Source organism: Trachemys scripta, chromosome 1 (assembly GCF_013100865.1).
Source record: "Trachemys scripta elegans isolate TJP31775 chromosome 1, CAS_Tse_1.0, whole genome shotgun sequence".
NCBI lineage: Eukaryota > Metazoa > Chordata > Testudines > Emydidae > Trachemys > Trachemys scripta.
The window spans coordinates 164,218,031-164,235,290 of NC_048298.1; the positions used below are offsets into that span (position 1 = coordinate 164,218,031).

General features: G+C 44.1%; 1 protein-coding gene across 1 annotated transcript in view; it reads left to right on the plus strand.

Moving 5' to 3' along the window:
• The window catches only part of PTGFRN (prostaglandin F2 receptor inhibitor), a 144,520-nt gene that overhangs the window by 15,348 nt on the left and 111,912 nt on the right, over nt 1-17,260 (plus strand). The window contains exon 2 of the mRNA XM_034791902.1: nt 7,630-7,769. Within this exon, the coding sequence (XP_034647793.1) occupies nt 7,733-7,769 (37 nt within the window). The 5' untranslated portion in view covers nt 7,630-7,732. The remainder of the gene's footprint in view (nt 1-7,629; nt 7,770-17,260) is intronic.

Below are 17,260 nucleotides of genomic sequence, written 5' to 3' on the forward strand. Positions count from 1 at the left end.
GGGCAGCTCTGCTCTTAAACAGAGCCGAAGAGTCAGGGGAGGAGCAGAGCCTCCAGCCCCGGCGGCTCTGCCCCTCCCCAACTCTTCGGCTCTGTTTAAGAGCCGAGCGCTACTGGCTTTGGTCAGCCCCCATACCTCCGGACCCTGCGCCGCCTGAGCCCAGGAGGGGAAGTGCCCGGCCGAGGGCGCAGGGTCCGGAGGCATGGGGGCTGCCCGAAGCCCCAGCGCTACCGGTTTGCCGGGCAGCCTCCAGACCCTGTGCCCCCAGCTGGGCGCTTCCCCTCCCGGGCTCCAGCTGCGCTGGGGAAGCGCTGGCCAGGGGCGCAGGGTCTAGGGGCTGCCTGGCAAACCGTGAAGCCGGTAGCGCTCGGGCAGCCCTTTCCGCGTGGCTGGGAGTGGGAGGGAGGAGGGGGCGGGGTTGGGGCGGGGAAGGTGCGGGGTTAGGGCGGGGCTGGGGGTGGGAAATGGGCAGGGCCAAGGCCCCGTGGAGGGTCCTCTTTTTTTTTTATTTGTTAAATATGGTAACCCTAAGCAATGCTAATCAGACCGTTCTTCCCTCCCCTCGCTCTCTTCTCATGGCCACAGTGCCCTAATTGGCTGCTCGGTTCTTGTAGGGAAAAGGAATTCTATACCACTTGAAAAATAAAGTCCTTCCTAAGGAGCCTGTCTCCTCCTCTCATGGCATTGGTGAGGAGGGGGCAAGGGAGATTTATGCCAGCCTTTCCCATTATGATTAGCACAAAGGTGGACAAAGTGCAGGTCATGTGCTAAATACAATCGGTTCAGAGTTCTACAAGGTGGCTGAGGTGCGGCCAAAAGAGACTACTGGGCCCAGCATGCAAAGCAGCCTGGCAGCTCTAATGGAGATGGAGAACTGCATGCTGGGGCCTGTAGTCTCTGCACCACAGATCATTATTAAGGCTGAGGAGAACTCCAATTGGTTCCACGGGTTTAGTGAGGTACACTCACACTCTATGCAGTCCTTTGCAAAGTTTGGGCATCTGTGCCATAGTGCTGGGGGATACTGACATGTTGGTATCTGTCCCACATGGTAGAGGAGATACAAGACTTCACTGTACTGAATACAAAGGTGATGCTCCATGGAGGCTGGTAGAGCCAGACAGCCCTGTAGCTCTTCCTAGATCCCAGACTAACAGTCTGTGCTGCCTAGCGTCAGCACACAGCATCTTCCTAAATCCTGGGCTGAACTCTGCAGTTATGGAATGGGCATCGGACTACCCTGGAATTTGTTCAGTGGCAGGCTTGAACATGTCTCACCACTCTATGTGAAAGGCCACTCTATGTGATATAATTCTTCTGTATGGCCAAGGAAAAACTAAAATGGGCATGGCAGTGTCCTTGTATCTGGTAGAACTCTGCTGCTGCGCTTGTATATCCTGAGATCTGTTCTCCATCAGTGCCTGAAAGACTTATGTATGCTAATGGGCATTGCCTATGTAAATCCCCTGGGCACTGATTTGTCTTTAGTGAGGTTTTCGATACAGTGCGGTGTGGAAAAACTAAATAGAGAGATTAAGACCCCATGTCTGGTTAAGAATACTGTACCATGGAGACAAAATGTGTCAGCTGGCTGTAAACAAAGAAAAATCATAAATGCTACAAACACTGTTTTGGGGGAGGTAAAAAGTAGGGATATTAAGGGGCAGTTTGGGAACTGAGACTATAACAACTTCATCAACCATCTGGAAGATAAGTGGAACATTGATCATATTTGCTGGTCATATCAAGCTAGGATTTATCTCAGACTCAATGGAGGGAGAGTTAATTTACAGAATTATCTGGAGTTTGCCATTTGAGAGATGGGATTTAATTTACATACAGGTACAATAAAACACTTGAAGTAAATTTCCAGCACAAACACGAATGGGGAGAATGGAGATTAGAGAGGAGAGAGGCAGTAAAGGATTTGGGGTGACGGTGGATTACAAACCAATCATGAACTGTCAATGCAATGTGATGCAGCAGTTTGAATGGCTATTGCTATTCTGGGCTCTGTCAGGGGGGTATCCTTTGGAGGAGAAAGGGGGTAATAATGCTTCTTAGTGGTTCAAGTGGCCAGTTCTGTCGCTGCCCCATGATGGAATAGCGTTACTCTAACAATGTTATGGTTGGGGCAGCTTGTTCAAATAGACTTCTAATAATCTTGGTTCCTCTGAAAGGCATGGGGGCGAGTTTGCAAGAACTGACCCAGAGTGGATACCACCATGAAATTATCTGGAGTGGTGACACAAGTCTGATATTGCACTGATACTCCTAGGAGCTCACCCTTCTTAACCTCTTGGTTGCTCTTCATGCTCTTCATCATACTTCCCTTCTCAGTATCTTGTCCTCTGTTGGCTTTTGTGATTCCATCCACTCTTGAATCTCCTCCTATCTCTCTGCTTGTTCTTTCAGTATCTCTGTTGGTGAGACATCTTGCTTCCTTCCCCCACTGGCCAGTGGGATCCTGCCAAGGCTCTGCTCTGGGCCTACTCTCTCTTTACACTCTGCCGCTGGGTGTTCAACCCTGACTTGGTCTCAGCTCCCGTCCATACATGGGTGACTCACAATTCCCCTTCTCCATTGCTGACCGCAGTCTCACCTCTCTGCATTTCTCTTTGACAGCTGCTCCTTAAACTTAAATTTCGCATGACCAAAAATGAACTCCGGCTCTTTCCTCCAGTATGGCCCCTCTGTGCTACTCCAGCAGCACAAATGAGCTGTAAAGCTGTGAGGAGTCCTGTGGCATGGAGGAACCTCCAGGTGGCAAAGTCATCAAAGCTAGCTCTACACCAGTCCCTCCTGTCTGCTTCCTCCTTCTCCCATGCCCCAAGGCTGCTATAACTTACATTGGTGGCTAATGGCCTCCAAAGGTCAGCTACACTAGCAAAGAATCACTGGAGTGATACATGCCCCCAGCACAGACTGGTTCACGGGAGGGGCTGGTGTAGAACCAGCTGTCTCTACTCTACCTGGGGAATCCTCATCTGCTCACTCAGGGCAGCTTTACAGCCCCCTTGTGCTACTGGAGTGGCACTATAGGACAGTATAGGGGGCAATGATCTGGCCTTTTAGCTTTTGTATTTCTGAGTTTTGCATACATAAGTCCCCTATCCTGCAATAGCCACCACATGAACACACCCCAGTGCCCAGGCAGAACCCCACTGACTATAATTGGGCTCTGTGCAGGGGCTCTGCATGGAGCTCGCTGCAGGATCAGGGCCTATGTTTGAACAGTGTTGTAATGTAGTTATTTGTGTTTAGTATTTCCATATTTGCTTTTATAAATATAAGGTATCCATGCTTTAAGATTTAGGATGTCAACCAGCATAGGAAAGTTTAACAAAACTGGAAGGTAGAATTTCAAGCCAGTACCATTTAACAAGACAAAATTGATGCATGTGTTTTTCTTCCCTAGTTAAATGTATCCAGACTAGGCCAATGTTTCCTTCTTGGTCAGGGAATCTCGGAGGTTATGACTACATGGAAAGTCTGACTGGCCTGAGTGTACAGCCAATTTTTAAAGGCAGCATTTGTTGAGAGCTGAGTGATTAGAATATAAATCTGAAATATATACGCTTAGCTGCTTTGATGGGCAGTAACAAAGCTCTGTGTGTGTGTGTGTGCTGAAGTATGCAAGGATTATACCCTTGTTAACCAAAACAAACAGACTTAATGCAAAGTGCTGTATTTTTAAACATCATTTACTTAAGGTCATGTCACAAGTGACAAAAGCCAGGTGAGATTCTGAGAGAAGATTCCCTATGCTTCCTAAACTCTATAATAATAAACCCTTTTATAGGTGCTTTTTATCCTGAAGAATCTTGAAGTGCTTTATAGATGAGGATGGTCTGCCCAGCAGTGAAACGCTGGTTCCTCTGGGGTGGAATGAGCTAGCTACACTACACTACAGGACAGTTTTTTAAAGAAGCAAAAATAATGCCCTTTATTCTCTGTTCCCTTTGCACAAATTGGTGGGAGTGGGGGAGGCCACAGGTGGGTGGGAGTGGGGAGCCGATTGTGTCTAATTCAGAGCTGTATGGCCCTGTTGCAAGTTAAGACAGGGGCAGCTCTAATTTTACACCAGGAGAGGATTGGGTGTGGCAGAGTTCTGCCCTGTCATGCTCCCTCCAGTCCCCTGGAATGCCCCTAACATGCCCTCTTCAACATCTTAGCTGTGGGTAAGGAGAGGTACCTGGTGTAGGGGGCAGGAGAGCCACTTCCAGCACCAGTTCTGCTACACAGGGGGAATTTTTCTCCTGCTAGCTCTGCCTAGTTTAAGGCCACTTTCTTCTGCAGATTGAGAATCTAAGTCTCCAATGAAACTGTGTGGGGAATTTTTGGAGGCAGATTCTAATTACCTCATTTTGGAGGTTAGCCAGAAGACCAGAGCTAACGCCCCAGTGCTTGTAGTTACTAAAGAGTCTCTGGCACTTTCCACAAGTGGCCAGAAGTTTGGGTTCAGGTTTCCGCTGAAAGAAAAGAACTTATGCAGCTTTATCTGAATACTGCAGTCGCTCATCTGCTGCATGATATCATGTGTTACACAGAATGAAGGGCGTTAAAGGGGGAGTAAGAGGCTTAGCTCCGCAGTACTCCTCTGTAGGATAGAGCTCACTTGGTGATCTTGCAGTAACCTTACACTGCCAGGTGAAACAAGGGAGAGACATAGACATGCTTCAAACCCTGTATACTCCTGGATTAGATCTGGGACCAGTGAGGAAATAGCTTCAATGATAGGCCTATGTTGGGAGAGATCCTTTGATGTATGTTCCCCTCCCCTTCCCCACCAATCTCAGTTTCCCAGTTCAGTCACTTTATTCTCTCTAGTATCTTAAAAATCCATTCTCTCTTCTCATGGTCCTTGTATAATTGCTGAAATTCCTTTCATCCCCCTGGCCTTCTCTCACTTGATTACTTTAGCCATCCCCTGCCTGGAGTCTCTCACATCTCCCCACTCAAGTCTGTCCAAAGTGCTGCTGCTGACATTTTCTCCCCCTTGCTCCGACCATGTTCTCACCCTCTTTAAATCCCTCCACGACCTTCCTGATTCTTACTGCACTGGATTCAAGTTCCTCCTCATTTCATAGTCCTACATAATCAGGCCTGTCATCTCTGTTCTCAATTCCTCTTCCTGTTATAGCTCTCCCCCGAATACTCCCGCCTTATTCCTCCCACTCTTGCCTGGTTGCCTTCTGTTACCTATGCCTGAAACATTCTCCCTGCCCTCATCTACTATGTGCCCTCTTTCTCTTCCTTCAATGTTCGCCTCAGAACTCACCTCTTCAAGCAATCCCTCCTCTCTTTTTCTCATCAATAATCCCCCCCGCACTTCCTTCCTCTTGAGTTCTTACCTTATTCATAGATTGTCAGTCTTTTGGGGCAGGGAATGTGGCTTATTGGTGACTGCACATTTCTGTGTACATTTATAGTCCTAAATAAATATTTTATAACCATAACTCAACTTTGCCATTTAACGGCAATGATGGGAGCTCTGCTCAGTACTCCTCCATGGGAGAAAGGAGGTTCAGGGGAAGGAAAGGTGGTAGTGTGGTAGTTGGAACTGCAGCTAATGAAAAATAACTCTGAGTTTCCCTGTTGCACCCTTTGTTTCTAGATACCTTTTTTGAAACTTTGTGTTTCCACAGAACATAATCTTTAAGGCCATGGGAAGTACAACCTGCCCTGCACAAACCCATCAATTACATGAATCCTATTATTTGTTTCCCCTTCTCCCCCAATCTGGCCCACTCGGTAAATCTCACCTTTTAGACTGTAAGCTCTCTGAGGCAGGGGTTGTCATTTATTGTGTGTTGATACAGAGCCTGACACAACATGGCTCAGACTTTGAGGTGCTACCAACAATATACATGTTAGATGATGATGATAATGTACCACAACCCTGACCCAGGCATGGCTACACTTGCACATGTACAGCGCTGTGAGTTAAAACCGCCTTCGGAGAGTGCAGTAGGGAAAGCGCTGCAGTCTGTCCACACTGACAGCTTCAAGCGCACTGGTGTGGCCACATTTGCGGCACTGGCAGTGGCATTGGGAGCGGTGCATTATGGGCAGCTATCCCAACATGCAAGTGACTGCAACGTGCTTTTCAAATGGGGGGTGGGTGGGGTGGAGTGTGACAGGGTGTGTGTGTGTGTATGTGGGGGGAGAGACAGTGGGGTTTTGGGGTGCTGAGAGTGTGTCAGCATGCTGTCTTGTAAGTTCAGACTCCCCTCTCCCTCCCCTGCCTCTCTCTCACTCACTCAAAGCAAACAGTAAATGTTTGCTTTTTCCTTGGAGCTGATAAGCAGCCAGCTTCTCCGAAACGGAGCTTTGAAAGGGCATTTCCGCATTCCTGCAGCCGATTTCACAATGACAAGAGGTGGCCACTTGACTTAAGGGGATTATGGGACGTTTCTGGAGGCCGATCAGAGCGCAGTAACGCAACACCTCGTTCACACTGGCACCACCGCTCCAGCGGGGGCGCAGCAAACGTTATTCCACTCGCCGAGGTGGAGTACCAGCAGTGCTGTAGCTGCGGAATCAGAGCGCTCTACGTGCCTTGACAGTGTGGACAGGGAGTGAGCTCGGGCGCCCATGGCTGCTTTATTGAGCTATAACTCGCAAGCGTAGCCAAGGCCCCAGAGGGAGTACTTACAGTGGAAGGAGAAACTGTGGTCTCCACGACCCATTTAGTCTTTGACGTCTGGGCTGTGACCACCCAGAAGGGGTCAGCTTTGATGGCTGGTTCTGTTTTGTGAATCGTGTCCACTAGGAATGGGATTGAGACCATCCGTCCTCCTCCTCACCAATTCATGTCACTCAATGACCCACGAAACAGCCAGAAGATGGTAACAGTTCTTGGCTGAGAGAGCTTATGTTTAAAAAGACAAGCAAAACCCGATCTCTTTTACAACTAACAGCTAATTGATGCAGCCCTGGTGTATGGGTGAATCCTTAGATCGCTCTGTGTGATACTCACAACACTTTCTTCATGGGAAAACTGCAATGATTATTCATCAGAGACCCAAAAACATTCACTATGGTCTGATTTTTAGAAACCTTTTGCTATTTCATTGTCTCTAGTCAGTGAATGCTGCTGGTCCTCTCTGAAACTTTCTAACAGGAGCTCTAGTCTGATGTAGAGCAGGACATGGGAAAACCAGCTCCTATGTAAATGCACAGCAGAAACAGGAGACGTTCCAAGCTGTTGGAAAGGAAGGTTTTCTACATTATTTTTAATTGCTCTGTTTAATTTACTACTCTTAACATGACCAAACACACTGTTAAATTAACCTAAATAGGAACAAAATGTGGACGTTAAAAATAATCTATTTTACCAAACAGTTCCTGTGAGAATCTCCTGCCTCTTTCATGCCCGTATCTTGCTGGGCCTCCTACATGGAGTGCAACTCTACATCATCAGACTGCCAGATGGTGGCTTCCAATGTGACTGTTAATGGGGGGTTGGGATTTTTTTAATGACATGTCAGATACTTTGAAAACCATTGAGATTTATTGGAATGCTCCTATGTTATGGCATTGGTGACTTGTCAAGATGGGTGGTGGTAGTGTTGACACTTATTCTAACCACTACTTCCCATTACAAATATCTCTTCTGTTTTACAGGGGGAATACCTGAGCAGGCCAAACCCAGGACAATAACCTTATAACAGAAAGTGCTACGGATGTTTTAGTGACCACAGATAGTAAGGACTTCAGTTTTAACCAGATGGTAGTAAGAAGGCACCTCCCAGCACCATACCAAGGTATGAGTCCTATTAAAATATTCTTTGCCATTATATAAGAATATCTTATAGCAAGGAACAGTTGGCAGGGACAACCTAACAGATCTTTACCATCTTTAAATTCTCTGATTTTTAAGAGAGTATGTTTTGAATGTAGCATTAGATCGCAAGCTCTTTGGCGCAGGGACCACATCTGACATGTTTGTGCAGCACCTAGCGCAACAGTGCCCCTGTGCTAGTTGGGGCTCTGAGCACGATCTCCATACAAAAGAATAATGACAATATCTTGGCTGCTTGCAAATTGAAAAGGGAGAGATGGCATGCTGAGACCTGTAGTCTCTATCAGCCACACATTGTATTCAAATTAATGGTGGCTGCAATTTGTTCCAATGTATGTAAATTAGCTGCATCTCACAGGCTCTTGGGAAGCTGCCAAGGTATCATAGGTTTTGTTATTGTGTTGGGGAGTTTGGTTTTTTTTTGGCTGGACAAAGTTTGGGCATCATTAAAATGGCATTGCCTTTCCCCAGTGCTACAGCGAGGGGAGTTTAAGGCTGGCTTCCTCGCAGTATTATTGTACAGGATGCTTACAGTGTGATGTGATGTGCACTTTGCAGGCAGTTCAGCAGTTCGCTCCCTCACTCAGAGAGACAGTGGGGAAGGATCTCGGTTCTGTGTCATGTTTCTTGCCGACAGAGACTGTATTTCTTAACCTGTCCAGACATGCTAAGGAGGCATTTGTGTGATCTGACAAGCCCATCCCACAGGAACGTAAGAAAAGAGCAAAAGAGGCAGATGGAAGACAAAACATCCTTTTAGAAAGATCAGAACTTCTAAAAAATTAATCTAGAGAATGTCTCCCTGCCAACGGGATTTCACTAAACCATTGATCTGAATCATGCCGCAGATGGTAATGTCTTTCAAAGTGTTAGGAAAACACAGGCTTCAACCCTTAGTTTCCTTGCATTGCAATTTCTGATCCAGAAACACAATGAGCCCCAAAAGTAAGAGTATGTAAAAGCTGGCGTTCAGCAGCATTGCTATTAGAGAGCTGAATAGCTGCCTCGTGGACGGGAAAATTGCCCCCATTTTGTTCAGCACAGCAGTTTGAACAGGTTCGCTGAGTAAAATGCACGAGGCACTGACAACATACTGTGAAATCTATAATACTGCTTTTAAGTTTAAAATTCCAATTGGCATGTCTCCGCGTAGGGCTAGGATGACCAACTTGATAGAAGGCGATCCCAGTTATGACGTCGGCAGCAACGGAGCTCCAACTGTACATCAATCTGCAACCTGTTTTAGGCTAAGTTAAATGTTTGCAGGAAGAATTAGAAGTTTTAAAATTGATTTTTAAATATTAAATTAAGTGCTTTACAATGCTGTTTATTGGATACATAACCAAGCTATCTATCATCCATCTGTGATCTCTGAGCACAATATCTGAGCACCTCTCAATGTATTTATCCTCCCCAGTCCCAGGGCCAGAGTGAGATAGGGAAGTGCTATTATCCCCATTTTACAGTTGGGGAACTAAGGCACAGAGAGATTCGGTGATTTTCTCAAGGTCACACAGGAAGTCTGTGGCAGAGGAGGGACTTGAACCCAGGTTTCCCAACGCCAATGTTAATCCGTAACCATTGGACCATCCTTCCTCTTTAAAGCACCCATTTGGAATTCCTTAACGAAGATACTCAACTTAGTAAAAATGTTATACACAGAACTACATTAAAAGGACATTGTTAGGGTTGCAAAGTCAAGCACTCCGAAGTTAGGAAAATGCCAGAATTGAAAAGAAAAGAAACAGACTTGAGTAGAAAAGAAACAGTCTGACAACAGACCGAGGGGTTGAGAGACTGCTTTTAGGAGAGCAGACACCAGAGAAGAGATTAAAAATATCCTTTCACTTGGAATTTTCATAAAAGTGGACTGAAGAAAATGCACTTTTCTTCAAACCACGTAATACCTGGCAGACTCACAGCATAGACAAAGTGGATGTTTCTGTTACTGATCTCATCCTTGGTCTTACTAAGCTACCAATGATAGAAAAATGCATTATTTGAGGAAGTGTCCACCTCCATCTACACACAATATGGCCCTAATTACATTCAAAAAGATCTGATGACAAGTTAGGGCTTTAGCCAACAGCTAATGCCCTTTCAAATCCATGAAAAGACTCCTGTTGACTTTAGTGGGCATTGGCTCAGGTGCCATAACCTTCAAAAAAGTATGAATCACTGGATTCCCCTATGGAGTTGCATAAAAGGTCAGATGCTGCTCCCTGATAAGTATTGGGAGATTTGGCCCCAGTGTCAGTGGGAGCAGAATCAAGCCCCAAATGCAGTGAGTAGCAGGAAATAGCTCTGTCAAAATAGCACTCTGAAGTTCTTGGTTTACATTGTCGTACTTATTTGCAGATCAAATGTGTGGTATACATATAGCTATATGACTTACCTACTTACTGCACCTTCATGTTTCTAAGGCATCTGCCTGCCTGAAAGGGCAGCTGCCAGTTGTGTTCAGTTCAGAAGATACAGAATTGTTAATCACTTACTTTCTTGTTTGGAGACTTCATATTTGTTCTTTGTTTGTTTGCTTGTTGTTTCCTTCACCTGAAAATATGGGCCAGATTGTCAATCAGTATTAATTTGCATAGTTCCCTGGAAGCCAGGGATTGAAACTAGCTAAGGAGCTGGCCCGTTGTCTTTTGCTCTTTGTGTCCAGGAAAAAACAACAATCCAAGCTAATTTTTGTAACTGGCAACGTTGAAGATTTTAATCTAGCTGTGCTCTTTCTCTCTCTTACAGACTGAATGAAATAGAAATTCTGCTCTTGGAATTGAGCTGACAATATTGTTGCACAAGACTGAAGAGAGAGAGTGTGTGTGTGTGTGTGTACGTACTGTGCTGGCTGTGTGGAGCCACAAGGAATATAAAACATATTGAATCATTATGAAACTCATCTTATGTTACTGAGCAGTTGTGATTCCAAGACACATAATGAACAGAAATGCCAAATAAGGAAGGGCCATTATTTTGCAAAGTCATTTTGCTGGCTGTAACCACATTTGAATCTGGGAACACTTTTCCCCATGTATGGCATTTGTCTAAAATTGTAGATTTAAAAATTATAATATAGTAAGTCATTAGTCCATAATTTGACAAATTGCTTAGATATATTGAAAAGTGTAGATTAAAAATGGTTGTAACCTCCCATTGTCCAGTGCTTCCTTCCTCTTTGTTACCAAAATGTATCATGCACAGTGACGGTGTGTGAGCAGTAAGTGGGTTGATAGTGCAATTAATCCAATTAGAAATCCATGAATGGAGGTATATTTCTATCACACATCAGCATTTACAGATTTGCTAAGCAACCCCACTTTTTGATAAATGCCTACGTCAACTTTCTCAGCTGACCTCTTTGGAGCACATAGCATGTTATCTGAAGAAGAGGGTGCAATCTAGAAAACATTAGTGCACTGTCTGCTAAGCAAATAACATAACCTTCTCAATACTAGTTGGCTACTGCAGGTATATAGTAGTGGTGAAAGAGGGGTTGAAGATTTAGTTCCATTCAGATAAGCACCCAGAAGTTTGCTGATTAGTGGGTAGTTTCTTCAGCTGCATGCAGAGCCTTGGATGACTATCCGAAGTTAACAAAATTAAGGTCCATCTGGCTCACAATGTGAGGATTTCTTCCTCCTTTAGGGTCTAGGCCTCAGAATTCACATGGATCCATAATCTGAACATTAAGCAGTGATGTGTGAAACTCAAAAGATTTGAAAAATCAGTTCAAATAAACAAACTTAACTTTTGGGGTATCTGAATCTGTTGTGTGTGCAAAACTGGACTAGAAATGGCAAGTGAACAACCTGTTTCATGGTATCCTGCTACTTTCTCTATTGGTTTTTGCTAGACCCCAGCAATGCTAAATCAAGTATAATATTGTCAAAGCTCTGAAAAAGGTCAGATTGGGCTTGATTTAAATTTGGGGGAAGATAGAAAGGAGAAGATTTGGAAGAGGGATTATTTTATCCACATCAAGTTCTCCAATTTGTTATAAACTATTTGGGAACGTTAAATCCAAATTCTACTTAACTTTTGAGCTGAAGTGGCTCCACTGAATCAGAGAGGACATAACCATTACAGATGTTTTTTTGTGCGTGTTTGACACCAAAGCAGGAGGAAGGGCAAATTGATGTCTATTTAACCTGGCTTATAGTTACTGGATACACTCCTATGCTTCCAATCTATCTTCCTTTTTGGAGTTGCAGAAGGTAGCTGCCTGGATTTCAGTTCTTTTGGGATTTTTGATTTTCTGAGGTCATTTAGACAGCAGCATTGTGACTAGGGCTGTCAAGCGATTAAAAAAAATTAATCACGATTAATCGCACTGTTAATAATAGAATACCATTTATTTAAATATTTTTGGATGTTTTCTACATTTTCAAATATATTGATTTCCATTACAACACAGAATACAAAGTGTACAGTGCTCACTTCATATTTATTTTGGATTACAAATATTTGCACTGTAAAAAACAAAAGAAATAGTATATTTCAATTCACCTAATACAAGTACTGTAGTGCAATCGCTATCATGAAAGTTGAACTTACAAATGTCGAAATATGTACAAAAAAATAACTGCATTCAAAAATAAAACAATGTAAAACTTTAGAGCCTACAAGTCCACTCAGTCCTACTTCAGTCAATTGCTCAGACAAACAAATTTGGTTACATTTGTAGGAGATAATGGTGCCCAACTTCTTGTTTACAATGTCACCTGAAAGTGAGAACAGGCATTTCCATGGCACTGTTGTAACCGGCGTCGCAAGATATTTACCTGCCAGATGCGCTAAAGATTCTATGTACCGTCATGCTTCAACCACCATTCCAGTGGATATGCATCAATGCTGATGACGGGTTCTGCTCGATAACAATCCAAAGCAGAGCAGACCGATGCATGTTCATTTTCATCATCTGAGTCAGATGCCAACAGCAGAAAGTGGTGGTTGTTGTGGTTTGGTTTCTGTAGTTTCTGCATCGGAGAGTTGCTCTTTTTTTAGAAATCTCACATTGGTACCTTCTTTGTGTTTTGTCAAATCTGCAGTGACAGTGTTCATAAGTCAAACAACATGTGCTGGGTCATCATCTGAGACTGCTATAACATGAAATATATGGCAGAATGCAGGTAAAACAGAGCAGGGGATGTACAATTCTCCCCCAAGGAGTTCAGTCACAAATTTAATTAATGCACTATTTTTTTAACAAACATCATCAGCATGGAATCATGTCCTCCGGAATGGTGGCTGAAGCACGAATATTTAGCATATCTAGCATGTAAATACTTTGCAACACCGGCTACAAAAGTGCCATGTGAACGCCTGTTCTCACTTTCAGGTGACATTGTAAATAAGAAGCAGGCAGCAAGTTTTTCTTGGTATGGAGACATACTCTAAGATAGTGGTTCTCAGCCAGGGGTACATGTACCCTTCAGGGTATGCAGAGGGGTCTTCCAGGGGGTACATCAACTCAACTGGATATTTGTCTAGTTTTACAACAGGCTATATAAAAAGCACTAGCAAAGTCAGTACAAACTAAAATGTCATATAGACAATGACTTGTTTATTCTACTCTATATACTGTACACTGAAATGTAAGTACAATATTTGTTTCAATTGATTTATGTTATGACTATATGGTAAAAATGAGAAAGTAAGCAATTTCTCAGTAATAGTTGCTGTGACACTTTTGTATTTTTGTGACTGATTTTGTAAGCAAGTAGTTTAAGTGAGGTGAAACTTGGGGATACACAAGACAAATCAGACTCCTGAAAGGGGTACAGTAGTCCGGAAAGATTGAGAACCACTGCCTTAAGAGGCCCAACTGAGGATGGTGTCCCGTTGTGCTAGGCCCTGTACATACACACAGAGACAGTCCTTGCCTTGAAGAGCTTACTGTCTAAATCAGTGATGCTCAGGAGCTGCAAGTGGCTCTTTAATGCGTCTCCTGCGGCTCTTTGCAGGACATGATATTAAAACACGGTGTGGTTTAATTATTAACCAATCAGGATGCTTTTCCTATGCTATTAACCAATTGTAGAATACTTGGTCAGTCATTCTGCTGTGAGAATTATATATAAATACAAAAATAGTAAATGAAACTATGAATTCACACTACTATGGCTCTTGGGTAATGTTGATCACCAGTTTGGCTCCTGAACCACTGAGGTCTGAGTATCACTGTTGTAAATTGGCAAGGTAGATGAAGAGAAAGGAAGGCCTGTCATCTCCATTTATGGGGAATTGAGGTGCAGAGAAATTAAGTGATTTGGGAAAGGTCACACAGGAAAGGGTCAGGAAATGACTCAGGTCACCTGAGTCCCAGCCCAGTGACTTCATCAGTCCTTCCTGGTACCGACTGTCCTGCCAAAGCGCAGCGAGGGTGGAAAAGAACCAACACACACAGAAAACAGGGCATTTTAATTTGTTACTAAATAAAACCTGTCTCTAAATTCTCTGCGGTAGTAGGGGAACAGGCCCCTTGGTGGGCTACATATCAATTTACTAGTGTGGCTTCTCCTTAGTAATTCATCACTCAGGCAGAAACACAAAGAAACAAATGAAGTGGGGGAAAAACCAAGAGTTCAATATTTCATAATAAGCTCTCTCTGTTGTAGCAGCAGCTGCAGTTTCTCCTCTGAGTTCTTTTCTGTTTTTTGTCTGAAAGAATCAGCAGCTGCTTAGGAAATATTCCAAAAAAGATTCATTGAGAAGTTCCTAGTTGCTCTTCAAATATTACTTGACAGAATCAAGCTCTTTGGGGGAAGGGACTATCTTCTTTCTTCTACATTATATTCGGACAATATGCTCATCTAAAAGTACATAATAGGGGGAGGATAAACCCAGAAGGTTATAGAAGACTCAGAAACCAGTTTTTCATGTCGTAAGGGGAAAATAATTTGTTACTTTAAGGGGCCTATTTAATTTATAGAAAATTCCCTGGTAAACCATGCTGCTTTCCACCTTGGAGTATGCGGGAATGATGGTACAGGTGACACCAATGGACGGGTCAATTTGGAGTCAGAATTCAGAATCCTCTAAAGGCCCTACCTTTAGGATGGATTAGCCAATGACATTCGGTTCTGATGAAGGAAGACTTCTACTTGGTGTTGTATTGGTTGTGTGGTGTCAGTTGGTATCCTGTTGGAAAGTTTGGGGGGGAGATTTCTTCGGAATAGCACAGAATTGTCTCTCGCATGCTATCCTGTTATTGTTCTCATTCACCTTGGACCCTTCATTATGATTACTACCAAACAAGAATGATTCTACAGCTACTCAGGGCTCTGGCTGAGAGAGATACCAGGCCTGATCACAATCAGAAAGCTTATAAAGAATCTTCCTGTTATACAGGCCAGAGAGGAAGAGAAATTGGCACCATTTTCAGAGAGTATGATAACCCCGTGGCACAAGGCTGGCCTTACCATGAGGTGAACTGACTGGGGGGGGGGGGGGGGGGGAAGGGCACCCCTAGGACCCAGAGTGTAGAAAATTGTGTATGCTGCTGGTGCATATGTATTGTCTCTGCTCTAGATACACAGAGATGGCGGAGTGCTGTGCTGGAGGAAGGAGGGCACAAAACACATAACAAGCAGGCAGGAGAAAAGGTGACAGGGAATAACAGAAAGCAGCAGGAGTTGCAGGGAGAGAGAGGAAGAGGAGCCTTTTATGTACCTCTCTAGCACTCCCAGGAGCCTGGACTGATTTAACACCAGCTTCTCAGGTTGCTTCCTGTTTCCTGCTGCTGCCCTGAACCCACTTGAGGAGAACAGGCAGTCAACTGAAGTAATAGGAGCCAGTTAGGCCCTTAAGATCCTGATATCTTCCCTCACTCCGTCCCTTCTACCAACCTGTTTATTTGTCCCCTTCAATTGAGTGTTGAGAGTCACTATAGCTGGCACAGAACAGCAGTCATGAGTGCAAGAAGAAAACGCCCCTCTGGGGCAGCATTCAGAAAAAGAAAGAAAGCAAAGGAAGCTTTTCTTTCTAAGCGGGAAGGAGCTCTCCTGAGATACATAGACACAAATGTTCACGGTGAGCCTTCCGGCCCCAGTGAGGATGTGAGTGGTGAGGAGATGCCTGATCTTCCAGTTAGTCAGAGCACAGGTGACCTGGCAGCTACTGCAACATCCATATCTCCATCTCAAATGGATGTAACCATGCATGTAACATTCCTGAGAAAAGTGTAGATCAGAGAAGAGTGTGGTAGAGGCGCAAGAAACAGCTGCTGCTGAGTTTATTTCCTTAAATCTAGATGATCCAGGACTGTGGACCCACTTGAACAGTAGCCTGAGGGACTTCCTTGTACTGCATGGGCTACAGCAAGTGAAAAACTTCATGTTCCCCAAAGACAATGAAAATAGAAGTTTCCATCCAACATGTTACTGGCGTGAAATCCCCAATGGCAAAGTGGAGAGGCCATGGCTTATATACTCAAAAACCCAGAATGCTGCATACTGTTTTTGTTGCACACTCTTCCAGTCTAATGTTCCAGCCACATTGGGTTCTACAGGAACAAAGGACTAGAAAAATCTGGCTAGAAATCTGGCATGCCATGAGAAGGCAGCAAATCACCAGAGAGCATTCCATAGGTGGAAAGAGCTTGAGATGAGACTAAGATTAAAGGCCACCATAGATGATCAGCATCAAGAGAAGATTGCATCAGAGTCTCTTTACTGGCAAAATGTTCTGAAAAGGCTCATTGCCATTGTGAGAGTGCTTGTTACCCAAAACCTAGCACTGCGTGGCACTTCAGATCAGCTGTATGTGCCAAACAATAGAAACGTCCTTAAAATTGTGGAGCTGGTGGCTGAGTTTGATGCTTTACTCCAGGAGCATCTAAGAAGAGTCACCACCAAGAAATGTACACACACCACTACCTTGGATAAACAATTCAAAATGAGATCATACAGTTACTGGCAACAAAAGTCAAATAGAAGATTGTGGCAGATCTGAAGTCAGCAAGATGTTATTCTGGAGTGCACACCTGACATCAGCCATATGGAACAAATTACTTTAATGATGCGTTTTGTAACAGCAACAGAACCTAGTGAAAATGTCCCTGCAATGGTGACTGTCAGAGAGCATTTTCTAGAATTTATTGACATTGATGATACTACAGGAGCTGGTATGATAAATGTGCTTCTTAAAAAGCTGGAAGATACGGGAATTGCGATAGCTGATGTGAGAGGTCAGGGCTACGATAATGGTGCCAACATGGGAGGAAAGAACAGAGGAGTGCAGACACGGATCCGAGAGTTAAACCCTCGAGCTTTTTTTGTCCCATGCAGTTCTCATTCATTGAACTTGGTGGTCAGTGATGCAGCATCAGCTTCTGGGAACGTCCTGTCTGACACTGAAACCACTGAGTGCCACACAATGGGAAAGTTGAGTGGAGGCGATAAAGCCTATCAAACACCAAATTGAGAAGATAGATGATGCCATAGTTGCCAT